This window comes from Thalassophryne amazonica, chromosome 7 (assembly GCF_902500255.1).
Source record: "Thalassophryne amazonica chromosome 7, fThaAma1.1, whole genome shotgun sequence".
NCBI lineage: Eukaryota > Metazoa > Chordata > Actinopteri > Batrachoidiformes > Batrachoididae > Thalassophryne > Thalassophryne amazonica.
Genome location: NC_047109.1, coordinates 61,792,089 through 61,815,881, shown reverse-complemented (window position 1 = coordinate 61,815,881; position 23,793 = coordinate 61,792,089). Strand labels below are relative to the sequence as shown.

The 23,793-nt window shown below is 43.9% G+C and overlaps 1 protein-coding gene across 1 annotated transcript in view; it reads left to right on the top strand.

Annotated features, from left to right (window-relative positions):
* Positions 1–23,793, top strand: part of col28a1b (collagen, type XXVIII, alpha 1b) — a 154,307-nt gene that overhangs the window by 83,309 nt on the left and 47,205 nt on the right. Inside the window, exons 26-32 of the mRNA XM_034174304.1 lie at positions 7,192–7,260; positions 9,612–9,680; positions 10,148–10,216; positions 12,126–12,206; positions 12,366–12,401; positions 21,225–21,261; positions 21,357–21,911. Coding sequence (XP_034030195.1) covers positions 7,192–7,260; positions 9,612–9,680; positions 10,148–10,216; positions 12,126–12,206; positions 12,366–12,401; positions 21,225–21,261; positions 21,357–21,911 — 916 coding nt within the window. The remainder of the gene's footprint in view (positions 1–7,191; positions 7,261–9,611; positions 9,681–10,147; positions 10,217–12,125; positions 12,207–12,365; positions 12,402–21,224; positions 21,262–21,356; positions 21,912–23,793) is intronic.

Here is a 23,793-nt window from a genome sequence, read left to right as displayed (position 1 = left end):
TAGCTGTAGAATTTTCCACGGTGCGGAGCCGAGTCTCCAATTCGCCCAGCCTGGCCTCCAAAGCTACGAATAAGCTGCACTTATTACAAGTTCCGTTACTGCGAAAGGAGGCCGAGGAACAGCTAAACATTTCACAACCAGAGCAGAAAAGTGCGGGAGAGACAGGAGAAGCCGCCATGCTAAATCGGCTAAAAGCTAGTAGCTACGCAACCTAGTGGATTCCTAAAAACACGCAAAGTGAATAATGTGTAAATAATTTAGAGGTGATTCAGCAGAAGGAGTGCTTTAGTTAAGGCACCAGACAGGCCATGAAGCAGCACAAGTAACGCACGGCAACAGCGAACGCACGACAACGGTGCAAAAATAAAATAAAAATCCACTAGACAGGCTGTGGAGCAGCACAGGTAACGCACGACAACAGTGGTAGAAAATAAAATAAAAATCCACTAGACAGGCTGCGGAGCAGCACAGGTAACGCACGACAACGGTGGCAAAAAACAATAAAAATCCACTAGACAGGCCGTGGAACAGCACAGGTAATGCACGACAACGGTGGTAAAAAATAAAATAAAAATCCACTAGACAGGCTGTGGAGCAGCACAGGTAACGCACGACAACGGCGGCAAAAAATAAAATAAAAATCCACTAGACAGGCTGTGGAGCAGCACAGGTAACGCACGACAACGGCGGCAAAAAATAAAATAAAATCCACTAGACAGGCTGCGGAGCAGCACAGGCAACGCACGACAACGGTGGCAAAAAACAATAAAAATCCACTAGACAGGCTGTGGAGCAGCACAGGTAACGCACGACAACGGTGGTAAAAAATAAAATAAAAATCCACTAGACAGGCTGTGGAGCAGCACAGATAACGCACGACAACGGTGGTAAAAAATAAAATAAAAATCCACTAGACAGGCTGTGGAGCAGCACAGGTAACGCACGACAACGGTGGTAAAAAATAAAATAAAAATCCACTAGACAGGCTGTGGAGCAGCACAGGTAACGCACGACAACGGTGGTAAAAAATAAAATAAAAATCCACTAGACAGGCTGTGGAGCAGCACAGGTAACGCACGACAACGGTGGTAAAAAATAAATAAAAATCCACTAGACAGGCTGTGGAGCAGCACAGGTAACGCACGACAACGGTGGCAAAAAACAATAAAAATCCACTAGACAGGCTGTGGAGCAGCACAGGTAACGCACGACAACGGTGGCAAAAAACAATAAAAATCCACTAGACAGGCTGTGGAGCAGCACAGGCAACGCACGACAACGGTGGCAAAAAACAATAAAAATCCACTAGACAGGCTGTGGAGCAGCACAGGTAACGCACGACAACGGTGGTAAAAAATAAAATAAAAATCCACTAGACAGGCTGTGGAGCAGCACAGGTAACGCACGACAACGGTGGTAAAAAATAAAATAAAAATCCACTAGACAGGCTGTGGAGCAGCACAGGTAACGCACGACAACGGTGGTAAAAAATAAAATAAAAGTCCACTAGACAGGCTGCGGAGCAGCACAGGTAACGCACGACAACGGTGGTAAAAAATAAAATAAAATCCACTAGACAGGCTGCGGAGCAGCACAGGTAACGCACGACAACGGTGGTAAAAAATAAAATAAAAATCCACTAGACAGGCTGCGGAGCAGCACAGGTAACGCACGACAACGGCGGCAAAAAATAAAATAAAAATCCACTAGACAGGCTGCGGAGCAGCACAGGCAACGCACGACAACGGTGGCAAAAAACAATAAAAATCCACTAGACAGGCTGTGGAGCAGCACAGGTAACGCACGACAACGGTGGTAAAAAATAAAATAAAAGTCCACTAGACAGGCTGCGGAGCAGCACAGGTAACGCACGACAACGGTGGTAAAAAATAAAATAAAAATCCACTAGACAGGCTGCGGAGCAGCACAGGTAACGCACGACAACGGTGGTAAAAAATAAAATAAAAATCCACTAGACAGGCTGTGGAGCAGCACAGGTAACGCACGACAACGGCGGCAAAAAATAAAATAAAAATCCACTAGACAGGCTGCGGAGCAGCACAGGCAACGCACGACAACGGTGGCAAAAAACAATAAAAATCCACTAGACAGGCTGTGGAGCAGCACAGGTAACGCACGACAACGGTGGTAAAAAATAAAATAAAAATCCACTAGACAGGCTGTGGAGCAGCACAGGTAACGCACGACAACGGTGGTAAAAAATAAAATAAAAATCCACTAGACAGGCTGTGGAGCAGCACAGGTAACGCACGACAACGGTGGTAAAAAATAAAATAAAAGTCCACTAGACAGGCTGCGGAGCAGCACAGGTAACGCACGACAACGGTGGTAAAAAATAAAATAAAAATCCACTAGACAGGCTGCGGAGCAGCACAGGTAACACACGACAACGGTGGTAAAAAATAAAATAAAAATCCACTAGACAGGCTGTGGAGCAGCACAGGTAACGCACGACAACGGTGGTAAAAAATAAAATAAAAATCCACTAGACAGGCTGTGGAGCAGCACAGGTAACGCACGACAACGGTGGTAAAAAATAAAATAAAAATCCACTAGACAGGCTGTGGAGCAGCACAGGTAACGCACGACAACGGCGGCAAAAAATAAAATAAAAATCCACTAGACAGGCTGCGGAGCAGCACAGGTAACGCACGACAACAGTGGTAAAAAATAAAATAAAAATCCACTAGACAGGCTGCGGAGCAGCACAGGTAACGCACGACAACAGTGGTAAAAAATAAAATAAAAATCCACTAGACAGGCTGCGGAGCAGCACAGGTAACGCACGACAACAGTGGTAAAATAAAATAAAAATCCACTGAACAGGCTGTGGAGCAGCACAGGTAACACACGACAACAGTGCTAAAAAATAAAATAAAAATCCACTGGGCAGGCTGTGGAGCAGCACAGGTAACGCACGACAAGTGCTAAAAAATAAAATAAAAATCCACTGGGCAGGCTGTGGAGCAGCACAGGTAACGCACGACAACAGTGGTAAAATAAAATAAAAATCCACTGAACAGGCTGTGGAGCAGCACAGGTAACGCACGACAACAGTGGTAAAATAAAATAAAAATCCACTGAACAGGCTGTGGAGCAGCACAGGTAACGCACGACAACAGTGGTAAAATAAAATAAAAATCCACTGAACAGGCTGTGGAGCAGCACAGGTAACACACGACAACAGTGCTAAAATAAAATAAAAATCCACTGGACAGGCTGTGGAGCAGCACAGGTAACACACGACAACAGTGCTAAAATAAAATAAAAATCCACTAGGCAGGCTGTGGAGCAGCACAGGTAACACACGACAACAGTGCTAAAAAATAAAATAAAAATCCACTGGACAGGCTGTGGAGCAGCACAGGTAACACACGACAACAGTGCTAAAATAAAATAAAAATCCACTAGGCAGGCTGTGGAGCAGCACGACAACAGTGCTAAAAAATAAAATAAAAATAAAAACGAAAGCGTTAGCAAGCTAGTTAGCTTGCCAACGCTGATGAAAGTTAGCTGATAAAAGTGCTCCGTCGCGATGTTTCGACCGTTAGAGGTCTTCTTTAGGCGTTGGAGCACGGTGAAAAAGTAAAAAAAAATAAATAAATAAATAAAAAAAAAAAGTAAAAAAGTCTTGAAAAAGACTGTTAATTCAAAGAACTCAAACAGCTCAGTTCAAACAGCTAACAGATACAGCAGAACACCGCTGTGCTCCGGAACAGGAAGACGACGATCTCACTGTCGTGATGTGTTTGTGACAGTTTATGATGACAATTGTAAATGAATATTACAATTGTCCCCCCCCAGGTGCAGAGGTTTTCTTGGGAATGCCCAGCATAACCAACCTGCACCACCCCACAACACCAAAGACGAACGGTCAGAAGTGTGTGAGGTTGGGGTTAGGGGACAGGGAAATAAAAACCAACAAAACAAAACGACCCACACCACTAACAAAAATTAAACAACTATAAATAATAAAAACCCATGCTTACCTGAGCCCAAGCGAACCCCGATCAGCCAGCCTGTTCACTCCACCAGAACTACCTCAAGTGCTATAAACAAAAATCAGTTCACAAAAACTCCCCAATTATATCCCACATAATTCCCAAAAAACACCTGGAGCCATATTACTGTCCTGTCTCCTGACACTCGTTTGACCGGGGCAATATGGTTGTTCTAACCCTTCCGAGTTGCATTGGCTCATCCACTAGAGGAGCTAGAGGTCCCGTCGGAGGAGTCTCAGTGGGGCGAAGAAGAGGCGGTCCGGACCTGTGTCGGGGAAAACCCCGAGACACAAAACCCCGCTCGGACGTTCGCCCTCTCTCCCGTCCACGCTCCTTAATCCGATCATCTAGACGAAGGACCAAGGATATCAACTCGTTTAAATCCTTCAGTTCGTCACGGACTACTAGCTCGTCTTTCAGGGAATCATTCAACCCGTCTACAAACACCCCCCTCAAAGCGGCAGCATTCCATCCGGATTGTGCAGAAAAGATTCGAAAATCCACAGCATATGCAGCTGCGCTTCGCCGTCCCTGTCGGAGGTTCGGGAATCGTTGATCCACGGTATTTGTCTTTACCGGATGATCAAAAACCAAACGGAACTCACGGGAAAATTCATCAAAAGATTCTAGCAGTGATGATTTATTGCTCCACAACGCAGTAACCCACGCCAGGGCGTCCCCTCTCAGCAGATTTGTAACATATGACACACGGCTGCTCTCAGAAGAGAAAGATGGCAGTCGCTGAGCAAAAACCAAAGAACAATGCAACAAAAACGGAGCACAAGTCTCCACATCTCCCAAATAAGGTTCCGGATGACATATAACCGGTTCAGGAGCCGAATCTCTGGATGGCGAACTTATCTGTACCGGGCTCGATGGAACCGGCGCTGCAACTGCAGGAAGCAGAACTGCCTGCGCTACTAGCTCCGTAACACGGGCATCCGTCTGCTGAATTTGGATCGAAAGGTGCTGTACTTGCTCCCAAATCATCTCCAGGTGTTTCTGGACTTTTTCCTGAAAAGGAACTGCCTCTGCCGCTGGGTCCATACTGGACTGGCTGGAGAATTTTGTTATGGTTTGGACGCGGATTGAGGAGCGATCCAGCGACTGACTGAACCCAGCGTCAAATAACCAGAAGCAGTTCCAAAAGAAACAAGTTTTATTTTTTCCCCTTGTGCTGTACATAAAATACTAAATAAGTCTGGTGAGGTGAAGAGGCGGCGTGCTTTCTCAGCGTCTCAACAAATCGGAGTCCGAATGTTTTGGACTCAGGAATTCCGCCGACACCCCCCAGGTGGCTTTTCCCAGGACTGTACTCTGTGAAGGAGGAACAGAGGTGAAGTTATTCAACACTATTACCACAAAATATTATTTAGAGGCACACTTATCAGCTACATGTTCAGGTCTGCTTTCGGAATTAGTTCAAAGGGGCTGCTGCTCACAGCTAGTGGAGGATTATCCATCCGTGCGCCACTGCCGTGAGGAGCAAACCAAACAATTTTCACCAATATTTAATTATAGCTGAGCAAAATGCCAAATTACAATTACAGATAAGCCTTTCAGAATAATCACCTCTGACGTGTGCTGACCGCATTTGCCTCTCACCCTCGTCCTCCGTCACAGGCGCAATGTCAGAATCTGGAGCGGCCCTTAGTGTCCCCAAACGATCGTCACATGGTCGTATTGTCCAGCAATTCAGCCCTGATCACTGCTGGCTTAAATGCAGCTCTTCATTTCTTCATTGGCACCAGCTGAGAGTCCTTAGATCTGCACGTGAATGCCACAGGTGCCGTAGATCGTCCTGATAGAGAGCCGCACGTGAGTGTAACAGGTGCAGCAGATCACCGAAACAAAGGTGAGAGACTCTTCTGCAGCACACTCTCCCCAGAGATCAGCACCAAACCACCTGGGGAGGAAAACAAACACAAAAACAGCAAAACAATGCCCAGCCAAACCCCCCAACACACAACATTCATCACATTAATAAGAGACTGCATGCATGATATCTTCAAAACTTGCTAAAACAATTATAACAAATAATCCGTGTCTGCTACGTTTAATCTGCGTGGAATTTAATAAGCGCAAACCGAATTTCAGTCATATTATACATATTAGTCTGGACCAAAGAGGGCAAACAGTGTTGTAAAGAACAATAATCAAGACATTAAAGAGCAAACTTCACTTTCCCCCAGAACGACATGATCAGGAAGCGAGCGTAGCTCACAGCAGCTCCCATTGAAAATAACGGAGAGACAGCCTGTGATTCTCGCATGTTTACATAAAACAAACGCAATAACATCTATAAACCCAGAGAATATATTCATGAGAGTTTTAGACACAATATAAAAATAGTTTTATGTTGCGATGTTAATGGTGTTGTCTGTGTGCAACGGTTAAAGTGCAATGTGATCAGAGCGTCTCAGTGCATTTCTCAATGTTACTGAGATCTCACAGAGCGGCGACCTCTCTGAGGTTTTGCGGGATTTGAAACCTGAAAAGCCTCAATAAGGAAACAGTAGGATGATCACATGACCTAATTCCGCCTCTATCAGTTGGTGGAGGTAATGTCCAGAACCTTGTTTTTTTTTTAATCAATAAATAAAAAATCTTCAGGATGGGATAATTATTAATCTTAAGAGCCTTCTTAAATTTTTATTTCTCAAAAACACTGGAAGGTAAACAATTTTTAAAATGATCTTCAGCTTCTCATGCACAGTCACCATGTCCATTTTCCAATCATGCAAGTGTCTGTGTTAAGTGCACACTGCATCTTTTTAATGGTTGAAGTTTTTTGTAATACAGTTGTTTGGTAAACATTCATTTTAGCCTTTACAGTAGGAAATACTTGACTAATATGATGAAAATGTATTTTCATAGACCCACCTGCAAATTACCTGAATATAATAATAAGAAATATTTTTGTTTGACCCATAACTGCAGATTAGACTGTGCAGCACTGCACAACTCTATTTTTTTTTTTTTTTTTTTTTACGTCGGCCGCAAAAATAGGGTCCTGTATGTTTTTGCCATGTGATATAACTGTGGTATTTTTTTCTATATATATTTTTTCTATATGGTTCTATTTTTGTTTTTCTTTTTGTGATTTTTCTGTTTTTGCTGAGCTCTACATATAGATACTTGTTTTTTTTTTTTTTTTTTTTTCTTACAGGGGGACAGAGGTTTGCCTGGACCTCTTGGACCTGCTGGACCACCAGGAATAACTCTGATTGGTGCTAAAGTAAGCTGTCTAATTTACTGTCAAACAATAACATCACTGTCATATTTGAAAATATTTTGTATATATATTGCACTGGATGTTGATGCTATAACATTATATATACATATACACGAGGTCTGTTAGAAAAGTATCCAACCTTTTTATTTTTTTCAAAAACCTGATGGATTTGAATCACATGTGCTTGCATGAGCCAACCTTGAACCTTTGTGCGCATGCATGATTTTTTCACGCCTGTCAGTTGCGTCATTTGCTTGTAAGCAGCCTTTGTGTGAGGATGGGTGTAGTCTGCGTTTTTTCTTTGCAAGGAAATGGCGGAACGACTGGAGCAGCGCGACTGCATCAAATTTTGCTAGAAACTGGGCGACAGCCAGGTGGAAACCATTTGGATTATTCAGATGGCTTTCGGTGACGATCCTCTGGGCATCACACAGATTAAGGAGCGGTACAACTGGTTTAAAGACGGCCGCACAACAGTGGACAGCGAGCCACGCTCCGGGCGGCATCAACATGCTCAAATGACCGGATCATTTCCAAAGTGAACGCTGTGGTGATGTGGGACCGTCGTGTGACTATCCGAGAAATTGTGGAAGAGGTGGACATCAGCACTTTTTCGGCACATTTCACTGTGACAGAAGATTTTGCCATGAAAAGAGTTGCAGCGAAATTCATCGGCACGAAGCAGATGGCGCAGCAACAGCGCCTCCGTGATGAAGCCTCACAGGACATCAGCTTTTTCCACATACACAATATCACCATTTCCCTCAAATATTGTTCACAAACCAGTCTAAATCTGTGATAGTGAGCACTTCTCCTTTGCTGAGATAATCCATCCCACCTCACAGGTGTGCCATATCAAGCTGCTGATTAGACACCATGATTAGTGCACAGGTGTGCCTTAGACTGCCCACAATAAAAGGCCACTCTGAAAGGTGCAGTTTTATCACACAGCACAATGCCACAGATGTCGCAAGATTTGAGGGAGCGTGCAATTGGCATGCTGACAGCAGGAATGTCAACCAGAGCTGTTGCTCATGTATTGAATGTTCATTTCTCTACCATAAGCCATCTCCAAAGGCGTTTCAGAGAATTTGGCAGTACATCCAACCAGCCTCACAACCGCAGACCACGTGTAACCACACCAGCCCAGGACCTCCACATCCAGCATGTTCACCTCCAAGATTGTCTGAGACCAGCCACTCGGACAGCTGCTGAAACAGTCGGTTTGCATAACCAAAGAATTTCTGCACAAATTGTCAGAAACCGTCTCAGGGAAGCTCATCTGCATGCTCGTCGTCCTCATCGGGGTCTCGACCTGACTCCAGTTCGTCGTCATAACCGACTTGAGTGGGCAAATGCTCATATTCGCTTGCGTTTGGCACGTTGGAGAGGTGTTCGCTTCACGGATGAATCCCGGTTCACACACTGTCCAGGGCAGATGGCAGACAGCGTGTGTGGCGTCATGTGGGTGAGCGGTTTTCTGATGTCAATGTTGTGGATCGAGTGGCCCATGGTGGCGGTGGGGTTATGGTATGGGCAGGCGTCTATTATGGACGAAGAACACAGGTGCATTTTATTGATGGCATTTTGAATGCACAGAGATACCGTGACGAGATCTTGAGGCCCATTGTTGTGCCATACATCCAAGAACATCACCTCATGTTGCAGCAGGATAATGCACGGCCCCATGTTGCAAGGATCTGTACACATTTCTTGGAAGCTGAAAATGTCCCAGTTCTTGCATGGCCGGCATACTCACCGGACATGTCACCCATTGAGCATGTTTGGGATGCTCTGGACCGGCGTATACAACAGCGTGTACCAGTTCCTGCCAATATCCAGCAACTTCGCACAGCCATTGAAGAGGAGTGGACCAACATTCCACAGGCCACAATTGACAACCTGATCAACTCTATGCGAAGGAGATGTGTTGCACTGCAGGAGGCAAATGGTGGTCACACCAGATACTGACTGGTATCCCCCCCGAATAAAACAAAACTGCACCTTTCAGAGTGGCCTTTTATTATGGACAGTCTAAGGCACACCTGTGCACTAATCATGGTGTCTAATCAGCATCTTGATTTGGCACACCTGTGAGGTGGGATGGATTATCTCAGCAAAGGAGAAGTGCTCACTATCACAGATTTAGACTGGTTTGTGAACAATATTTGAGGGAAATGGTGATATAATACAAATACAATATATAATATTGATATAATACAATGATACAAATGACATATGATACAAAATGGGAGCAAAACCAAAAGTGTTGCATTTATATTTTTGTTGAGTATATATATATATACACACACACATTTATATACTCGTATATGTCTTTTTATTAAACCCTGCAGGGCTCAGTTGGCCCAGTGGGTCCACCTGGTCCACCAGGTTTACCTGGAGAGGGCATTCAAGGACAAAAGGTATGACTGTTAGCTGTGGCCTGATTGGAGAGACTCATTTCTGTGAAGGCTATTATCTAGCCTTGGAAGTAACTAAGTAAAAATGTTTATTGTTTCAGAGAAATACTTAAATACAATAGTTAAATGTGATAATCAATGACATTTAGAACTCCACTGCATTCATATGTACATGTCTTTCATAAGGATGAGAGAAATAAACACCAAAGAAAGAAACTGAGTCAAAGCGACAAACATTAAGACTTTATAACAACACCAAGTTTCAAAACCACTCCATTTGTTATTATTTTGGCTATTTTAATTTAGTTTATTTAGATTTGCCACAAATTGTAATGGCTTCTTGTTTAAACCGTGACCAACTTTTATGCATTGTAATCTCAGTTCATTGCTAATATAAAGCTTCTAGTTATTGATACATGCGGTACAACATGAAGTATTGTTATTTTTACTTACTTTCTCTTTGTTTCCAGGGGGAGCCTGGATTTCAGGGCCTCCCTGGCCCCAGAGGACCTCCTGGACAGGGACTGCAGGGGGACAAGGTAACTAACCCACACATCTGCAATCAGGTCAGACCAAAAAAAGAAATTGACAGTAGAAAAACAGTAATATGAGACATTTGGTTAAAGGCTACACATAAAACATGTTACTTGCACTGTTTGTGGTCATTTGGGGATCTATGTCAGACATACTGTATCGCACTACAACAACCCCAATTCCAATGAAGTTTGGACATTGTGTAAAATGTAAATAAAAACAGAATACAATGATCTGCAAATCCTCTTCAACCTATATTCAATTGAATTCACCACAAACACTATATTTAATGTTCAAACTGATAAACATGATTGTTTTTATGCAAATATTTGCTAATTTTGAAATGGATGCCTACAACACATTTCAAAAAAGCTGGGACAGGGGCAGCAAAAGACTGGGAAAGTTGATGAATACGCAAAGAACACCTGTTAACAGGTTAACTGGAAACTGGTGAGTGTCATGATTGGGTATAAAAGGGGCATCCCCAAAAGGTTCAGCCATTCACAAGCAAAGATGGAGTGAGGATCACCACTTTGTAAACAACTGTGTGAACTAAAATCACCTGAAAACAAAAATTAACAATGTCATAAAAGTAAAAACTAATGGAATAATACAAAACTTTTGTAACTTTGGTCTGTATCATATTTTTGTGAGTTAGCAGGAAGGGGGGCCGGTGCTCGCCACAGTGTAAATACAGCAGAGTGGGATGGGGTTGTGTGTAGAGGAGATCAGGTGGTCAGACAGGGGTGTGGAGGAGGTGCTGCAGGCACAAGATGCTCAAATGCTTTACCTCAGAGCTGTGGTGATGACTACCGTGTTCATAAAGGATCAACCTACATTGATGCAAACCATCAAAGTCGCTTCCTTGCCAGAAAACCTCTCACAGCTCAACCATCCAAATACCAATACACCAGCAACTGCTGCAGTTGTGCTTTAAAGGAAATGTCAGAAGACAATGTGATTGATTTATTTTGTGTTACCCCCCCCCCACCCCCACCCCCACCCCCTACAAAAAAAACCCTTTGTGCCATCTGCAGTACTTTGCACTCAGGTTACATGCCGTGTAAATAGCAAAGTGGAGTTGGGCACCCCAAATGCAAATGTACTACACGGTTTACACCTGGAACACACTGCAAGCATCACGTGCATGTCATGGTGGACATGCACGTCCCACTCAGCAATTGTGTGTGTATGTGTGGGCACAATTTTTTATTTTATACTGGCCCATTTTGCTGATACAGCCATCAGCCATCAGCACCTTCCTGAAAGCACAGCTCGTGGTGAACATTTTAATTAGCGTTTCCTTTGCTCGTTAGATTATTTTTGTAATCCAGATCCTTTGAGGCAGAGAGCTCTGTGTGGGTTTAGTGGAGGAGTGTGCAGAAAAGTGAAAAGCAGACCGTGACTTCTTGTAACCAGACAGCTGTTTCAGTGATTGCACATGCCTTTATTCAGTCACTGAATTAAATAACTGGATTTCTATTTTTCACATCTGTGAGTTATTTCCCAGATGTAGAAACTCCAGTAAAAAGTGTTCATTATTTGATATTGCCATTATGATGTCAAAATGATTTTACATCTTGTAGCTGTATTTTAGCTGTGTGCTGCTTGTGGCATGCATTAAAACTGGGCACCTGTTCTGGTGGTGCACAGTACACACAACACACACATCTGAGACATGTCCCTCATGCTGGCCATGTGTAAGGTTTAATTTGTTAACACAGACACCTAGTAATTGAAAATCAACACACAATGCAGCTGTGACGAGAGCGTGCTTCAGGCCTCAGACTGTGCACCATATTCTCAATTATCAAGCTAGCAAGACCTAATGTTTGGCTTCGTGATATATTTCAGACATAGTTTTGGATTACAGATCTGTCCGTATATGGTAAAGTAGGTATTTTTCTTTTTCAGGGAGACAGAGGATTCAGAGGTGAAAAGGGCAAAATGGGAGACCGAGGGGACCCTGGTGAGCCAGGAATCATTGGACCTTTGGTACTGAACATAGCTGTGATTTTTTTATTTGATTTTATTGTTTTTAACTGTGTCCTACAGCATGACACTACCCACCAACTTTTTTAAAACTCAAAATTATGTTCAAGTTTATCTTCACTATGTGCATTCTAATTCATTATAATTTCTCTCAAATTGCAGGGCAGAGTGGGACAAAAAGGAGAGCCTGGACTTACTGTGAGTGTAATACTTTACTCCACGCAGTCACAACGATTAGAACAGTAATGCCTCTGTACATATATGTGGATAGAACACTTCAGACCAGGGTTTTGAACCAGAATTTGTTCTCCCAGCTGGTTCGTTCTGAACAGAAACAGTATTTTAACGTTTCCGGTTTTGGGTTCCATCCCAAAACTGACATTCCTGAACCACTGAAAACAAATACACACACACACACACACACACACACACACACACACACACACACACACACACACACACACACACACACACACACACACACACACACACACACACACACATATATACACTCAACAAAAATATAAACGCAACACTTTTGGTTTTGCTCCCATTTTGTATGAGATGAACTCAAAGATCTAAAACTTTTTCCACATACACAATATCACCATTTCCCTCAAATATTGTTCACAAACCAGTCTAAATCTGTGATAGTGAGCACTTCTCCTTTGCTGAGATAATCCATCCCACCTCATAGGTGTGCCATATCAAGATGCTGATTAGACACCATGATTAGTGCACAGGTGTGCCTTAGACTGTCCATAATAAAAAGCCACTCTGAAAGGTGCAGTTTTGTTTTATTGGGGGGGGGGGGATACCAGTCAGTATCTGGTGTGACCACCATTTGCCTCATGCAGTGCAACACATCTCCTTCGCATAGAGTTGATCAGGTTGTCAATTGTGGCCTGTGGAATGTTGGTCCACTCCTCTTCAATGGCTGTGCGAAGTTGTTGGATATTGGCAGGAACTGGTACACGCTGTCGTATACGCCGGTCCAGAGCATCCCAAACATGCTCAATGGGTGACATGTCCGGTGAGTATGCCGGCCATACAAGAACTGGGACATTTTCAGTTTCCAAGAATTGTGTACAGATCCTTGCAACATGGGGCCGTGCATTATCCTGCTGCAACATGAGGTGATGTTCTTGGATGTATGGCACAACAATGGGCCTCAGGATCTCGTCACGGTATCTCTGTGCATTCAAAATGCCATCAATAAAATGCACCTGTGTTCTTCGTCCATAACAGACGCCTGCCCATACCATAACCCCACTGCCACCATGGGCCACTCGATCCACAACATTGACATCAGAAAACCGCTCACCCACACGACGCCACACATGCTGTCTGCCATCTGCCCTGGACAGTGTGAACCGGGATTAATCCGTGAAGAGAACACCTCTCCAACGTGCCAAATGCCAGCAAATGTGAGCATTTGCCCACTCAAGTCGGTTACGACGACGAACTGGAGTCAGGTCGAGACCCCGATGAGGACGACGAGCATGCAGATGAGCTTCCCTGAGAAGGTTTCTGACAGTTTGTGCAGAAATTTTTTGGTTATGCAAACCGATTGTTGCAGCAGCTGTCCGAGTGGCTGGTCTCAGACGATCTTGGAGGTGAACATGCTGGATGTGGAGGTCCTGGGCTGGTGTGGTTACACGTGGTCTGCGGTTGTGAGGCTGGTTGGATGTACTGCCAAATTCTCTGAAACACCTTTGGAGACGGCTTATGGTAGAGAAATGAACATTCAATACACGAGCAACAGCTCTGGTTGACATTCCTGCTGTCAGCATGCCAATTGCACACTCCCTCAAATCTTGCGACATCTGTGGCATTGTGCTGTGTGATAAAACTGCACCTTTCAGAGTGGCCTTTTATTGTGGACAGTCTAAGGCACACCTGTGCACTAATCATGGTGCCTAATCAGCATCTTGATATGGCACACCTGTGAGGTGGGATGGATTATGTCAGCAAAGGAGAAGTGCTCACTATCACAGATTTAGACTGGTTTGTGAACAATATTTGAGGGAAATGGTGATATTGTGTATGTGGAAAAAGTTTTAGATCTTTGAGTTCATCTCATACCAAATGGGAGCAAAACCAAAAGTGTTGCGTTTATATTTTTGTTCCAATTAAGTGTTACGGCCGCTGGAGTCTGTCCCAACATTCATAGGGCGTGAGGCAGGGTACACATATGAGGTCTGTCAATAAAGTAACGGTTCTTTTTATTTTTTTCAAAAACTATATGGATTTGAATCACGTGCGAATACATCAGCCAACCTTGAACCCTCGTGTGCATGCGTGAGTTTTTCCACGCCTGTCGGTTGCGTCATTCGCCTGTGAGCAGGCTTTGAGTGAGGAGTGGTCCAGCCCTCTCGTCTTTTTTTTTCATTGTTCAGGAATGGCTCAGAGACTGGCGCTTTGCTTTATCAAAATTTTTTCAGAAACTGTGAGGCACATCGAAGTGGACACCATTCGAGAAATTCAGACGGTTTTCGGTGAAAATTTTAACGGCTGATGAGAGATTATGGAGTGTTACTGTCGCTTTAAGGACTCCCCACGGAGCCGCAGGGCACGCCACTCTCAGAGCCACCATCGCCAGCCTGTTTCAAGCTGAAAACTTCCAAATTTAAGCCTCTGTTGACCCAGGACGTCGTGAGAGAACAGAGAAGTTTCAGAAGAGGTCCGGACCAGCAGTTTATCCGAACATTCCACTGTTAAAGGAGATTTTGTAATGAAAGACATGTGGACAGATTCGCACGTCGGCGCGCAGCCGCTCATGGCCCGGCACCACAGCAAAACACCTCCGTTGGAAGCCTTACAGAACAAGTTGGAACATGCCCAGCTGTTAAACAATTTCTCGTATACTCACTCGACTAAAAGCCATCGAAATCTGCCTAAATCTTAGGAATGGTTATCAACACGGAGGTGTTTTGCTGTGGCGCCGCGCTGCACCGGCTGGGTGCCGACGTGCGAATCCGTCCGCACGTCTTTCATTACAAAATCTCCTTTAACAGTGGAATGTCCGGATAAACTGCTGATCCCGACCTCTTCTGAGACTTCTCTGTTCTCTCACGACGTCCTGGGTCAACAGAGGCTTAAATTTGGAAGTTTTCAGCTCGAAACAGGCAGACGACGGCGGCTTGGGGCGCGGCGCGCCATCCGGCTCTGTGGGGAGTCCTTAAAGCGACAGTAACACTCCATAATCTCTCATCAGCCGTTAAAATTTTCACCGAAAATCAGCTGAATTTCTCGAATGGTGTCCACTCGGATGTGCCTCACAGTTTTTGAAAAAATTTTGATCAAGCAAAGCGGCAGTCTCTGAGCCATTCCTGAACAATGAAAAAAAAGACGAGAGGGGTGGACCAGTGCTCATTCAAAGCCTGCCCACAGGCGAATGACGCAACCGACAGGCGTGGAAAAACTCATGCATGCGCACGAGGGTTCAAGGTTGGCTGATGTAATAGCATGTGATTCAAAACCATATAGCTTTTGAAAAAAATAAAAAGGGCTGTTACTTTATTGACAGACCTCATATAGACAGACAAACACATTCACACCCGCACGCACACCTACAGACAATTTACAGTTTCCAATCCACCTAACCTGCATGTCTTTGGATGTGGGAGGAAGCTGGAGCACCTGGAGGGAACCCACACAAACACGGGGAGAACATGCAAACTCCACACAGAAAGGCCACAGGTGAGAGTTGATCCCATGACCTTCTTGCTGTGAGGCAAGAGTGGTAACCACTAAGCCACTGTGCTGCCCTCATTCATATCCATCAGTCATAAATATTTTGCTGATGAATATATGCTTGAGATCACCCACATAGACCACTTGACTGTTGAGATATCGAGGGGGAAAAAAACAAAACAAAACGTGTTTTTGGACCATGTTTTGACGTTTGACCAGACTACTCCAAAATCTAATCACCTCAAGATATCTATTCAAGTAATATTCCCTCCGTGTTTGAAGGAAATCTGTTAAATTGAGTGATATTGTCCGTACACACACACACACACACACACACACACACACACACACACACACACACACACACACACACACACACACACACCAGTGAAAACAACACCCTGCTATCAAGAGAGAGATATCACAGACAGCACATGAACAAAGGTTTGAGGAGTGGGTGGATCAAGCAAAAGGAAGACTCGAAAGAGAAACTAACCTATAAAGAGGTGGGAAAAAAATCAATCAATCAATCAATTTTTTTTTTATATAGCGCCAAATCACAACAAACAGTTGCCCCAAGGCACTTTATATTGTAAGGCAAGGCCATACAATAATTATGTAAAACCTCAACGGTCAAAACGACCCCCTGTGAGCAAGCACTTGGCTACAGTGGGAAGGAAAAACTCCCTTTTAACAGGAAGAAACCTCCAGCAGAACCAGGCTCAGGGAGGGGCAGTCTTCTGCTGGGACTGGTTGGGGCTGAGGGAGAGAACCAGGAAAAAGACATGCTGTGGAGGGGAGCAGAGATCGATCACTAATGATTAAATGCAGAGTGGTGCATACAGAGCAAAAAGAGAAAGAAACAGTGCATCATGGGAACCCCCCAGCAGTCTACGTCTATAGCAGCATAACTAAGGGATGGTTCAGGGTCACCTGATCCAGCCCTAACTATAAGCTTTAGCAAAAAGGAAAGTTTTAAGCTTAATCTTAAAAGTAGAGAGGGTGTCTGTCTCCCTAATCTGAATTGGGAGCTGGTTCCACAGGAGAGGAGTCTGAAAGCTGAAGGCTCTGCCTCCCATTCTACTCTTACAAACCCTAGGAACTACAAGTAAGCCTGCAGTCTGAGAGCGAAGCGCTCTATTGGGGTGATATGGTACTACGAGGTCCCTAAGATAAGATGGGACCTGATTATTCAAAACCTTATAAGTAAGAAGAAGAATTTTAAATTCTATTCTAGAATTAACAGGAAGCCAATGAAGAGAGGCCAATATGGGTGAGATATGCTCTCTCCTTCTAGTCCCCGTCAGTACTCTAGCTGCAGCATTTTGAATTAACTGAAGGCTTTTTAGGGAACTTTTAGGACAACCTGATAATAATGAATTACAATAGTCCAGCCTAGAGGAAATAAATGCATGAATTAGTTTTTCAGCATCACTCTGAGACAAGACCTTTCTGATTTTAGAGATATTGCGTAAATGCAAAAAAGCAGTCCTACATATTTGTTTAATATGCGCTTTGAATGACATATCCTGATCAAAAATGACTCCAAGATTTCTCACAGTATTACTAGAGGTCAGGGTAATGCCATCCAGAGTAAGGATCTGGTTAGACACCATGTTTCTAAGATTTGTGGGGCCAAGTACAATAACTTCAGTTTTATCTGAGTTTAAAAGCAGGAAATTAGAGGTCATCCATGTCTTTATGTCTGTAAGACAATCCTGCAGTTTAGCTAATTGGTGTGTGTCCTCTGGCTTCATGGATAGATAAAGCTGGGTATCATCTGCGTAACAATGAAAATTTAAGCAATACCGTCTAATAATACTGCCTAAGGGAAGCATGTATAAAGTGAATAAAATTGGTCCTAGCACAGAACCTTGTGGAACTCCATAATTAACTTTAGTCTGTGAAGAAGATTCCCCATTTACATGAACAAATTGTAATCTATTAGACAAATATGATTCAAACCACCGCAGCGCAGTGCCTTTAATACCTATGGCATGCTCTAATCTCTGTAATAAAATTTTATGGTCAACAGTATCAAAAGCAGCACTGAGGTCTAACAGAACAAGCACAGAGATGAGTCCACTGTCCGAGGCCATAAGAAGATCATTTGTAACCTTCACTAATGCTGTTTCTGTACTATGATGAATTCTAAAACCTGACTGAAACTCTTCAAATAGACCATTCCTCTGCAGATGATCAGTTAGCTGTTTTACAACTACCCTTTCAAGAATTTTTGAGAGAAAAGGAAGGTTGGAGATTGGCCTATAATTAGCTAAGATAGCTGGGTCAAGTGATGGCTTTTTAAGTAATGGTTTAATTACTGCCACCTTAAAAGCCTGTGGTACATAGCCAACTAACAAAGATAGATTGATCATATTTAAGATCGAAGCATTAAATAATGGTAGGGCTTCCTTGAGCAGCCTGGTAGGAATGGGGTCTAATAGACATGTTGATGGTTTGGATGAAGTAACTAATGAAAATAACTCAGACAGAACAATCGGAGAGAAAGAGTCTAACCAAATACCGGCATCACTGAAAGCAGCCAAAGATAACGATACGTCTTTGGGATGGTTATGAGTAATTTTTTCTCTAATAGTTAAAATTTTGTTAGCAAAGAAAGTCATGAAGTCATTACTAGTTAAAGTTAATGGAATACTCAGCTCAATAGAGCTCTGACTCTTTGTCAGCCTGGCTACAGTGCTGAAAAGAAACCTGGGGTTGTTCTTATTTTCTTCAATTAGTGATGAGTAGAAAGATGTCCTAGCTTTACGGAGGGCTTTTTTTTATAGAGCAACAGACTCTTTTTCCAGGCTAAGTGAAGATCTTCTAAATTAGTGAGACGCCATTTCCTCTCCAACTTACGGGTTATCTGCTTTAAGCTACGAGTTTGTGAGTTATACCACGGAGTCAGGCACTTCTGATTTAAAGCTCTCTTTTTTAGAGGAGCTACAGCATCCAAAGTTGTCTTCAATGAGGATGTAAAACTATTGACGAGATACTCTATCTCACTTACAGAGTTTAGGTAGCTACTCTGCACTGTGTTGGTATATGGCATTAGAGAACATAAAGAAGGAATCATATCCTTAAACCTAGTTACAGTGCTTTCTGAAAGACTTCTAGTGTAATGAAACTTATTCCCCACTGCTGGGTAGTCCATCAGAGTAAATGTAAATGTTATTAAGAAATGATCAGACAGAAAGGAGTTTTCAGGGAATACTGTTAAGTCTTCTGTTTCCATACCATAAGTCAGAACAAGATCTAAGATATGATTAAAGTGGTGGGTGGACTCATTTACTTTTTGAGCAAAGCCAATAGAGTCTAATAATAGATTAAATGCAGTGTTAAGGCTGTCATTCTCAGCATCTGTGTGGATGTTAAAATCGCCCACTATAATTATCTTATCTGAGCTAAGCACTAAGTCAGACAAAAGGTCTGAAAATTCACAGAGAAACTCACAGTAACGACCAGGTGGACGATAGATAATAACAAATAAAACTGGTTTTTGGGACTTCCAATTTGGATGGACAAGACTAAGAGTCAAGCTTTCAAATGAATTAAAGCTCTGTCTGGGTTTTTGATTAATTAATAAGCTGGAATGGAAGATTGCTGCTAATCTTCCGCCCCGGCCCGTGCTACGAGCATTCTGACAGTTAGTGTGACTCAGGGGTGTTGACTCATTTAAACTAACATATTCATCCTGCTGTAACCAGGTTTCTGTAAGGCAGAATAAATCAATATGTTGATCAATTATTATATCATTTACCAACAGGGACTTAGAAGAGAGAGACCTAATGTTTAATAGACCACATTTAACTGTTTTAGTCTGTGGTGCAGTTGAAGGTGCTATATTATTTTTTTCTTTTTGAATTTTTATGCTTAAATAGATTTTTGCTGGTTATTGGTAGTCTGGGAGCAGGCACCGTCTCTACGGGGATGGGGTAATGAGGGGATGGCAGGGGGAGAGAAGCTGCAGAGAGGTGTGTAAGACTACAACTCTGCTTCCTGGTCCCAACCCTGGATAGTCACGGTTTGGAGGATTTAAGAAAATTGGCCAGATTTCTAGAAATGAGAGCTGCTCCATCCAAAGTGGGATGGATGCCGTCTCTCCTAACAAGACCAGGTTTTCCCCAGAAGCTTTGCCAATTATCTATGAAGCCCACCTCATTTTTTGGACACCACTCAGACAGCCAGCAATTCAAGGAGAACATGCGGCTAAACATGTCACTCCCGGTCTGATTGGGGAGGGGCCCAGAGAAAACTACAGAGTCCGACATTGTTTTTGCAAAGTTACACACAGATTTAATGTTAATTTTAGTGACCTCCGATTGGCGGAACCGGGTGTCATTACTGCCGACGTGAATTACAATCTTACCAAATTTACGCTTAGCCTTAGCCAGCAGTTTCAAATTTCCTTCAATGTCGCCTGCTCTGGCCCCCGGAAGACAATTGACTATGGTTGCTGGTGTCGCTAACTTCACATTTCGCAAAACAGAGTCGCCAATAACCAGAGTTTGATCCTCGGCGGGTGTGTCGCAGAGTGGGGAAAAACGGTTAGAGATGTGAACGGGTTGGCGGTGTACACGGGGCTTCTGTTTAGGGCTACGCTTCCTCCTCACAGTCACCCAATCAGCCTGCTTTCCCGGCTGCTCGGGATCTGCCAGGGGGTAACTAACGGCGGCTAAGCTACCTTGGTCCGCACCGACTACAGGGGCCTGGCTAGCTGTAGAATTTTCCACGGTGCGGAGCCGAGTCTCCAATTCGCCCAGCCTGGCCTCCAAAGCTACGAATAAGCTACACTTATTACAAGTACCGTTACTGCTAAAGGAGGCTGAGAAATAACTAAACATTTCACACCCAGAGCAGAAAAGTGCAGGAGAGACAGGAGAAGCCGCCATGCTAAATCGGCTAAGAGCTAGTAGCTACGCTAAGCTAGCGGATTCCTAAAAACACGCAAAGTGAATAATGTGTAAATAATTTAGAGGTGATTCAGCAGAGGGAGTGCTTTAGTTAAGGCACGTAAAGATTACACTGTGAAACAAATCGTAATCTAGATAACTAGATCAATCTAACTGCGCAGATTAAACAGCTAACAGATACAGAAAAACACTGCTGTGCTCCGGAACAGGAAGTGATACAATACCGCAGTGAGAGCCAACCACCAGTAGAGGCAAGCAAATGAACCAGAGTTGTGGTTGGAAAATGAAGAGAAAGGTCACTGGATGCCAGCATACAGACTTTTATGCTGTATTCTCAATCAGCATAGTAGTTTTTGACCATCCTGTATTACAGTAATTGTTCTAAAGTACTGTTTGTATTTCACAGAGGGAAGAAATCATCAGAATAGTAAGATCAATATGCAGTAAGTAATCAATGATTTATAGAAATGTGAGAAGAAACAATGATGCTGAAGTTTTACATTACTTCAAACACTTGATGCTTCGTGTGTTTCATCAGATTGTGGAGTGGCATGCCGCCAGAGTCCTTTAGAGCTCGTCTTTGTGATCGACAGCTCAGAGAGCGTCGGCCCTGACAACTTCAATGTGATCAAGGACTTTGTGAATGCCCTGATTGACCGCGCCTCAGTCAGCCGAGAGACCACACGGGTGGGCGTGGTCCTCTACAGCCACAGCAACGTGGTGGTAGTCAGACTGGAACAACATATCACCCGTGACGAGATCAAGTCTGCGGTGCGTGCCATGTCCTACCTGGGGGAGGGCACGTTCACAGGGAGCGCCATCCAACAGGCCAACGAAGTGTTCAAAGCAGCACGGGCAGGTGTGAGGAAGATGGCCATCATCATCACAGATGGTCAGGCAGATAAGAGGGACTCCATCAGTGTGGAGAGCGCTGCAAGAGAAGCGCATCAAAGCAACACTGAAATGTTTGTGATCGGGGTGGTGAATGAGAGCGACCCTCTGTACAAGGAGTTCACCAAGGAGCTCAACCTCATCGCGTCTGACCCCGACGGCAAACACGTGTACTTGATTGAGGACTTTAAAACACTTCCAGGTGAGAATTATGATGATTGTACAGTGTAAACGTTAAAGTCCAGCTTAAAAAACAGATTGTCAAATCTGTCCGACCTGAACATACAGTAACTGCTCAAAACTTCTGTTTGAGCGCATCAGGATGAGTTAGGGCCTCAAGCTCACACTGCTCATTCCCACTTACTAGGTCCTTGATAATGATGTTACTGCTGATTTCTCAAAGTACCAGCATGAATACAGCCTGGTCCATAAGTATTTGGACAGTGGCACAGTTGTACCTTTACCTCTGTACACCACCACAATGGAGATGAAATGAAACAAGATTTGCTTATAGTGTAGAGTCACTTTCATTTTAAGGGATTTAACATTTACAGTCACTTGAATGCCTGGTCCCTCCATTTTCAGAGACCATAAGTAATTCGACAACCTGACATAATTCCGAATATAAAGGTTCAGCCATTGTTGCCAGACAGATCTGGCAACTTGCTTCTGACGGATTGTTTGTTGCTGTGACGCCACTCTGAACTTCACATGGTTGTATACGCTTCTTTTATTTCTGTTTAGCACTTTTCTGGTTATTAATTTTATCTATTCTGAACATTATTTAACAACAGTCCTGTTGTGAATCGCTAGCAGTTAGCATTCGCTAGCGGTTAGCATTCGCTAGCTAGGTCGACCCCTCCCCTCTCCGTCGTTACTTTTTACAGCTGTTCTTTTTTTACCCGTTTAATGCTTCTGTTCATTTTTCAGTCGAACTGCTGTGAATTTTAATTCATTTATTTGCATCTGTGTGAGCCTTAGGAGTGGTTAGCTTATCCATTATTGGTTAGCTCGTGTTTGCTTGGCTACATTCTTGAATTTCTTACTGCACAAAGTACACTACTAATTCTACTTTACACCCTCCGTAAATCCTGCGTGATGTTGGAAGATAGGGTGGTTCTCTTAGAGAGCTGTGTCCGTAAGTTAGAGCAGCTTGTTAGCTCAGTGGAGTTAGATGTTAGGGGCACTCTAGATGAGGTTAGTGTTGGGCTGGCTAGCGAGCCCATTAGCATCAGCTTAGAAACGCTGGCTGTGGAGGACGGCTTTCGGACTGTGGCTAGGCGGAGGAAGCCCTGTAGGGCTTGGTGCCTGGTTGTGGCACCCCGATCACACTCGCCAGTGCGAACTGTGAATCGGTGAATCGGTGTGAATCAGATGTGAATTCTCTGAGCCCACAAGTGACTTCCACTCCTGTCTCCAGGCCGAAACACCGGACTTTAGTGATAGGGGATTGTATCACTAGCAAAGTCAGGCTACAGACGCCGGCTGACGTTAAATGTATTCCTGGGGCCAGAGTTCCCGACATTGCATCTCATCTTAGGGTGCTGATGCTGCAGAAAGGAAGACAGACGAAGGAACATGACATGAGATATAGTCACATAGTTATTCACGTTGGCACCAATGATATCAGGATGAAGCACTCAGAGGTCACAAAAATGGACATAGAGAGGACTTGTGACCTTGCCAGAAAGATGTGTCGGCATCGATTAATAGTCTCTGGTCCCCTCCCCTACCGGGGTAATGATGAGGCATTTGTCAGGCTGACATCGTTAAATAGGTGGCTGGCGCAGTTTTGTAGACAGCAAGGCTTTAGCTTTATTGATAACTGGTCTTCATTCTGGGGCCGCCGTGGCTTGCTGATGCCGGACAGCCTCCACCCTACTGGGGAAGGCGCCGCCATCTTGTCTGCGAACATAGATAGAGCTCTACAGGGAGGGTAACATTACGAATCTACAGCCGGCCACGGAGCAGGTGATTAGAGACCCTGCAAGGCTTATGACAAATGTGGGTGTGGAATCTATTAGCTTAGCGGGGAATTTAGTGCAGAAAATCCACTGTGGTGATAGTGCAGTTTATTTGCCAGG